Source organism: Teleopsis dalmanni, chromosome X (assembly GCF_002237135.1).
Source record: "Teleopsis dalmanni isolate 2A chromosome X, ASM223713v2, whole genome shotgun sequence".
Classification (NCBI taxonomy): Eukaryota; Metazoa; Arthropoda; class Insecta; order Diptera; family Diopsidae; genus Teleopsis; species Teleopsis dalmanni.
This window is the reverse complement of record NC_051848.1, coordinates 58,290,980-58,299,226: the sequence shown is the minus strand read 5'-3', so window position 1 is coordinate 58,299,226 and position 8,247 is coordinate 58,290,980. Positions and strand designations below refer to the sequence as shown.

Genomic DNA, 8,247 nt, shown 5'->3' with positions numbered 1-8,247 from the left:
CTCATTTAATATAAATGTTTTTGAATCAATTTTAAACATCTTTGTTTTGATCATCGGATTTGGAAAGTTTTATTGGAGTACGGTTTGATTTTTTGAATACGTGAACTTTAAAACTTGACTTAAATTTTCATTTAAAAAGTTCTAGCCGTTCCTCCAAGTAGATTCTCTACCGCTTCTACCGCTTCTGTGAGTAGAGATGTTGCCGCTTCTGTGTTTATACCCAAAGTTTCTTCCTCAGTCATTTCCTCCTCGTATTCTCCCTCTGCCTCTCCCTCTCCCAGACCTTCTTCCGTTTGCTCTTCTTCCTCATTTGGATCTGGGCACGATATATCCGGATCAACGAAATCATCCAAATTAAGATAAACATGCTCATATAAATTACGCTCATCTTCGTCACTCAAAACACGACGGCTCTCCTCGAGAAATTTCTTGTACATTATTGTAACCTATATATACATTACAGTACATTTATATTAATCTATATAAAGACGCGTGTGTGTGTACATATATATACAATTATGCGCATATATAAGGAAATTACTAAACTTACCTTTCTCTGAGTATCCTTCATTTTTACAGGGCCATACAAATCAATGACAAAATGAACTTTATTTTCAGGTCTCAGTTCGATCATTTCATGAATCATAAAAGTTAATGTTGCGTGAAGCTGAGTATAAAGTAAGTAAAATTTAAGTAAAAATAAGAACTATGGTGCAAAGCATTAAAAGCTACTTACCATTAGATTCGATTGCAAATATTTCATATCAACATCCCAGAGTTCAGTCCTCAACTTCTGAAGATCACCAAAATGCTTTTGTACAAAGTCCCATGTATAATTTTCTTTAACCATTTTGAAAAATTATTTAGGTCTTAGCACAAGAAATATTTTTCTTTAATTACAGATTTTTATTTGTAACTGAACAAATGAAATTTTTTTTTTTATACTTTTCTTTTGAATTTCAAAACTAATTTAATCAATTTTCCAGAAAATTTCATGGCTATGATGATTAATATTTTTTTGCTCTTCATACAAGTATTACTACGTATATTAAGCTTTTATGTATTATATATTGCCAATTATATATAACGAACGACAAATTCTTAAAACCAGAAATATAGAAGCTGAAGGGAGGAAGTTAAGAAACTAAGAATGGCCGGTTACTTCAAATTTAATGGAACCGATTTCAGTCTTATTTAAATTAGTTACTTTTTACTTTCAGGCATAGCTAAATATACAGATGAAAACAGCTGTTAGGATTCAAGATCGAGCTGGTCCCAACCGGTCAAGAAACATATCAGTCACCTGCTACAATTAAAGCGTAAGCTGCTCAGCACTACAGATTTATGTGTACTAGAAAAATATGCTATATGACTGAGACTGCCCTCTTATGGCTTTTATCGGTGGTGTGAATCTGCGATTGAGGAGAACACTGTAATTTAATTCATGTGACAATATTTACCGTTGACTAGAAGAGGGTTCAAATCTTCTGAGCTTCTTTTCTTACTCACCTGACGAAGCTGTCTTTCTGCTAAATTAGGCAGTACTTAGCAGTTTCAGTGTTGTGCATACGCTAACTACTACATTCCATTTTGGGGTCTTTCTAGTTTGCGTATGAAAAACTTAAATCTGTGTTATATACCATAGATATCTAGTAGATATCTATTAGATGTCTAATTTTAGTGATTAAAGTTTGAAAGTTTGAGTCATCTGAAAGCATCATTTAAGATAACATGTTAATGGTCATTTCAATACATTTCATACACTTGCAATACAATTTTGGATTTTGTAAATAAAACACACAAATTTAAATTTTATTCCAAATTTATTTTATTTCCTTTAAAATATGCTCCTTCTGAAGTGATACACATATGCCAACGCTTAACCCAATCTTCCATACACTTTTCGTAGGCCCGTGAAGGTATGGCTTTTAGTTCCTTCAGGGAATTCTCTTTTACCGATTCAATCGAATCAAAATGCTTACCACGAAGGGGAAATTTGAGTTTCGGGAACAGAAAAAAGTCGCACGGTGCCAGATCTGACGAATATGGTGCCTGAATGATGACAGTGGTGCCGTGTTTGGTCAAAAAATCGCGTACAACAAGAATTTTCCATAGTAAAAATCGCTAAATGCACTTGAGTTAGTCTCACATTAACAGCTGCTGTAAACAAATTAATTGACAGATGGCGCTCAAATTTGTACCATATGTCAAGAAAGGGAGTACCATATAACAAAACAAAATTTTTGAAAAAGGTCTGTTACTTAAGGAGTAGTTAACAAACAACAAAATCCGGATACTTTTTGAGCAGAAGTTATTACAACGGGTTTATTTAGGTTAGGCGAATTTGTTACACAAAGCCGCCAATTCAACCTAACGTAACTAAGTACTAGACGTATTCTAATCACCCTATTCCTCCTCAATTTTTTCAATTAAATGTTTGCATGTGATTCGTTTTAAACAGTTATTTCTTAATTAGTCTGCATACTGGCTCTGGAGTAGGTGGATTAGGCAAGTTGATTTACCATTAAATTATGTGCCCAAATATATTATCAGCTTTATGAAAACTGACAGGCTTACCAACATCGCGTTATCGAATCTCAGAATGGTTACAGGCTCCTCGGGAAGGTATGCAGATCTGAGGTTAAGTATTGCTTAGTCTGATCTAGTGATGAACAATAAACCAGTCAAAGCGTAGAGAGGGGTTATGAAGAAAACTCGTTGTTGATAGTGACTAAAAGTGCTAAAGTGCACTGACTCAACTAGTCTCAATATAATAATATAATGTTGTTTAATTTTTTCTTCTAGGTAGGCTTGCAACGAGTAATCTTCTCTGACAACTGATAGCTGCAGTTTTAACTATCGAAAAAAAAATGTATCGGTCGCAGTTAGGCTTATTGTCTGAATTATTTGATATATTTGATATATCAATTGAAATTGCTGATTGGGTTTATTTGCCAACCTACAAGCATAAAGTATGTTAAAAAAATTGGACTAAAAAAATAATTGAAGTGCTTTGTAGTGCGAGACCGCAAATAAACCAAATGAAATGATGTTAAATGACTAACGCTCATTGGCGTAATTTTCATTTAAAATACAAAATTGTCAACTACAACATTTTTGCTTAAAATATTATTTTAATTGAAAATTTTTTATTAAATATTTCAAAACAAAAATACAAAATTTAATTTTTTGCAACTATTTAAAGCAATTTTAATTATAATTTCATGGACTTATTGGCCTTTTTGTCGCATGGTTTTTGAAACGTTCTATTGAAATTTTTTATTTTTAATTTTTTTATTTTTTATTTAACATTTATTCAATTTTGAAAGAGTGAAAGAATGAAAGAATGAAAGAATTTTATTGCAACAATTCAACAATACAATAACAATAAAAATTTTAGATTGGTTTCTGTTTAAAAAATGTTTATTTCGGTAGAAATTTCGATTTAATATTCGCATTGCATAAAAGTATCTATATTTTTGTATAATTGAAATCAGTTGCATGTTTGTGTATGACATTTTAACACTGATTACAATTAAAATTAAGCGTTCGATTTTAATCTGTTTGCAAACTATTCTCTGCTACGATAAATGCGATTTTCGATAATAGCAATTCATGGTTTATTTATCGATAATAAACGCCATAATAACGAACAAAATGTACACACAACGGAACTCAAAAATGCATTGCATTTGTATGTAAGCCCATTTTTGTAATCATATACTATGTATATACATATATTTATTTATACTCCTATATAATACATACATGTATATCGTATATACATATGTGTACTTTATATGTATCTCAAATATATATGTACTCCCTTCTATATTTGGTATTTTTATTTTATTATGCCAGTGAATCGTGCAAAAATCGTTAATAGAATTTTTGGGTCTTCGAAAATATCAAAAATTAAATAAAATTTTAAATTGAAAATAATCTACACCAATAAAAGTTATTTAAATTAATTTTTTTTTTTAACTATAAAAATTTAAAACATCAACTAAATCCTATTTTGCTATGTCATGATTTTAGATATAGTGACAATTTATAACAAAAAAAAATTGTTTGAACGTTTAAAAGTAATTAAATGATTTTCAACTAAAAAATATTATATATTTTTTGGGGAAAATAATTTAACTGAAATGTTATGTATCCCCAAACTAAACAATAAAGTCGAATTTGGAATATACTCACTAACGAATATGTATACTTAAAGTATCTCACAGAATACTAGAACTTACAAATGCATTTTGAGAAAAGAGAGCTAGAATACTAGAACTTGCAAATGCATTTTGAGGAAAGAGAGATAGAATACTAGAACTTGCAAATGCATTTTGAGGAAAGAGAGCTAGAATACTAGAACTTGCAAATTCATTTTAAGAAAAGGGAGATAGAATACTAGAAGTTACAAATTCATTTTAAGAAAAGGGAGATAGAATACTAGAAGTTTTTAAGAAAGGGGGGATAGAATACTATGTTAAAGAAACCCGTCAGCAACCTTAAATTAAATTTTTAGAATTTAAGGATGGCTTTGTACGAGTACGGTGTTATCAGTACGTTGCTTTTTCTAAGTCCTCGGAAGTCTTCCCAGTACTCCAGCCGCTTATGATTTTCCCTTTCTTTGATAATTTGTTTTGTACTGACACAGTTTAACCCACAAAAGGATTGAGGGCCTGTGAAAGTAGTTTTTACTGCAGTTCTAGATAGCTCATCAGCTTGTTCAATTCCCAAAACTCCCCTGTGAACCGGAACCCAGTAAAGGCTTACATTATTCTGAGCTGCAAGTAACTGTAAGAGCACATAACATTCAACGATTTGTTTCGACTTGAAAGTCCAAGCAGGCAGAGCTTTAAGAGCAGCCTGGCTGTCAGAGTAAATAACAATTCATGGACGTGACCAGCGGAGAAATGGGGCCAACACACTCTAGGTAATTTGAGATCAAAAACAAATAAAAGTTTCAAGACGATTAGTTTTATATTTGTAAATTCTTTATTAATATATATAATAGATATTAGTAATACATTGTTTACTTCAATGAAATGATATTCCTTTTTTCTCTGTTTTGTTTTATGTGAAAATATTGTCCTCACGTCCTTTCCCAACCTCTCAGAGTTGACTACTTATTTATAGTTATACAACTACTTTATAAAGATTCAATATATTTATTTCGAATTGTAGGACAACACAGTTCTTATAGTTTACAATAAGTACTCTTTGTATTCCATCTTCAATAGATGTTAAGTATTTATTCTGTCATTGAAATCTGTTAAATTTCACACCGCGCTATGTTCAAAATAACATCCTTTTGAGTACTTGTACTTAAAGGATGAACTTGTTTAAGAAGATTGGAGAATTTCTTTAATAAATATTATAAAGACAGTCATTGTTAATATAAATTCTGTAAATAGTAGCATAGTAGATTGCAAAATAAAAAATTAATAATCATATTGTACGATATAAACATATGAAATGTATATGATTCTACATAGTTCAGGAAATTAATTATTCTAAAAATACCGTGAGAACTATTCTCCGACTTTACCCTTTAGTAAATAATTAAAATCTGTGACATTTTTGCTTCATTTAACTTTCTGTAATTTGTAAATAATGCAATCGAAGAACTCATTAAGGAACAGTTTATGAAAGCGTTAATTCTTTATAGGTATATCTACGATAAGATAGGAGAATATGTATGATATATCGTGAAGATATATATATATATTGTTTCAGTTTTACGTACAAACAATATACAACACACACCTAAAAACGTACATCAAAGGTATTGTGTTAATAAAATAATTGTGCTTATGAAGAACATTGTTCGTGACCTTCTGTGGGTTGAAATGGTTTGAAGACAAGGGTTGGGGTATTACTGTATCGGAATGAAAAAAAAAAGTAAATGCACAGGTCCAATTGAACACTTAAAATTAAATCAAATCAAATTAAATAATTTTATATGAGTCGATAAAATAATTTAAGCTCGACTCATATTCCCTCATAACGTAGACGGACACTTTTTGTGGAAAAAAAGGAAGATTATAGGTTCAGTGGGTTCAGTGTGGTAATTGCACAATATGATAAATGTTATTAAATTAAAAAGCAATTTATGTAAGTGCTGAAAAACTGCAAATAAACACGCAGTACGCAGAACGAAGTCCGAAATAAAAAATATTTGAAAAAAAAAACTTAAAGAAAATAAACGTATAAACACTAAAATAATAATAACAAAATAATATATTTATAAATGTAATGAAATATTATTAAAATATACTTATGCAAAACCATTAGTAGACCGCGTCACACTTCTCAGCTCACATTTACTAGGAATTATACTAAATTTACACCATCCAGCAAGCAAACCTTCACACAAACCGAGAACACAAAAGTCATTCAGTCCGTAAAGTCATAGGTTCGTGTATGTAGAGCAGAAATTTTTAGTGCGTGATTTGATTGTAATCTGAACCATAAAAAGTGTTTTACGGTTAATGCAACATAGAATGCGGCGAACAGAGGTTAGGTCAGGTTTGGCAGCGAACAACAATGGAAGAATTATTAAAACATTAAAGAAAAAATGGCGAAAGGGATTTCTGTGCAATTTTGTAAGTTGACATTGACTTGTATTAGTCACAGTTCAACTCATCTATATACTGGGTACTTTAATTGAACCGTAACTCTTCAAAACGCTGTGCTTTCCGATTTTTAATCGAATTCAATCACATCGAACCCCACAGATAAAAATGTCGGAAAATAATCATATTTTTGGAATTTGTTTCGAGTATTCGATATGACCGTCTTCAGCACAAAATTTGGCTATAAGGTTATCAACAACTTTATACGACAAATGTTATATCGGAGATATAAAAAGCACCCAATGTTTTTTGGTACTTTTTTAACACAAATTTTATTCTATTGAAAATAATTTCAGTAATTTTTATACTGGCAATTTTTTTTTTTATCTTGCCAATTTTCAGATAGCTTCCTAATTCTATTCGTATAGAACATCTAGAGTTTATTGCCGAAAAGCTTAGCTAAGTTATTTTTAACTTGGTGAAAACCAAAACAAATGATAATGAGATATAGGCAAGCTCGAGCTATAGAGTGTATGTATCAAAACTTTCCAAACACATTCCGACAATTCATCATAGATATGTGACACCGGTCACTGTACATTGAATAATCACATATTGAAGTTAGGAATTCAATTCAACTAAGACTGGAGATACTGTAGACAAGAGAGAGAAACTGCATAGCATGTGCTTGGGAAGTACCAGGCACTAATGCAGAAGCTAAAGAAACACCTAGGAGGGCAATTCATAGATCATAAGGGTTCAAAATCAGGAACTAGGCTCTATACCATCTTTTATTAAAGAAATCGTACTTGGAGAAACACTCTAATCCGATTAAGGGGCACAATAGAGCTCTACTTTTAATAATAATAAATATTTGACACATGGCAGTGTTCTGAAGGCACACAATTCCTTTTCTGTTGGCCAATTCTGGTTACTTTTCCTTGATTTTTTTGTTGGAACACTCAACATGACTTTATTTAATATTCATCCTGGTTTGAAGTCCTTTGTGCTAAAAATTCGATATTCAGCGAAGAGCGAAGATGATTCGATATTCACTAATCGTACTTCTATGAACTAAAACTTATGAATCCATATTAATGATTTACTCAATTGGCAAGATTTCGTAAGAGAAGATGATTCAGTATTCAGTGATTGTCTTTCTGTAAGGTAAACTTTATCAACTTACTTATTTATAAACTGCTCGATTGGGAAGATTTTGTAAGAGATAACGATTATACATATATTCAGTGATTGTAACTCTAATAACTAAATTTTACCAATTTATATTTTGAGAATATTTCAATTCAAGTTATTTCGTAACAAAAGATGATAAACTATGTTATACGGCGTTTACATTGGCCGAAAATGGCTCATTTTGGTCAAAAATCGAAAATGAGTATCGAATGGCTCATTCTTGCATATAAAATTTCAAGCACAAAAATGAGCAATTTTCTCACATTCTGTATGAATGACGTTCGAATGCATTCTACATACGTTCCAAATGCAAAGGAATCCATTGAACATACCCTAAATGAAAGCTCTTCATGGCATTTTGACAGTTTGAAAAAGCTGTTTTTAACATATTTACAAAAAAAGGCAAACAAATGTTTGGTGGTTGCATTTTCTTGAAAACGATGCACTGTTTTTTAGAACTTTTACTTCCCAAAAAGTA

The 8,247-nt window shown here is 31.0% G+C and overlaps 1 protein-coding gene across 1 annotated transcript; it reads right to left on the bottom strand.

Moving 5' to 3' along the window:
- On the bottom strand, positions 1–878 carry LOC119687073. The gene is made up of 3 exons (XM_038101248.1): positions 737–878; positions 551–667; positions 1–446 (listed from the first exon to the last, which is right to left on the bottom strand). Exons 1-3 carry the CDS (start codon positions 848–850, stop codon positions 132–134), a joined length of 546 nt encoding a protein of 181 aa, XP_037957176.1. The 5' UTR covers positions 851–878; the 3' UTR covers positions 1–131.
- Positions 879–8,247: the final 7,369 nt, after the last annotated feature.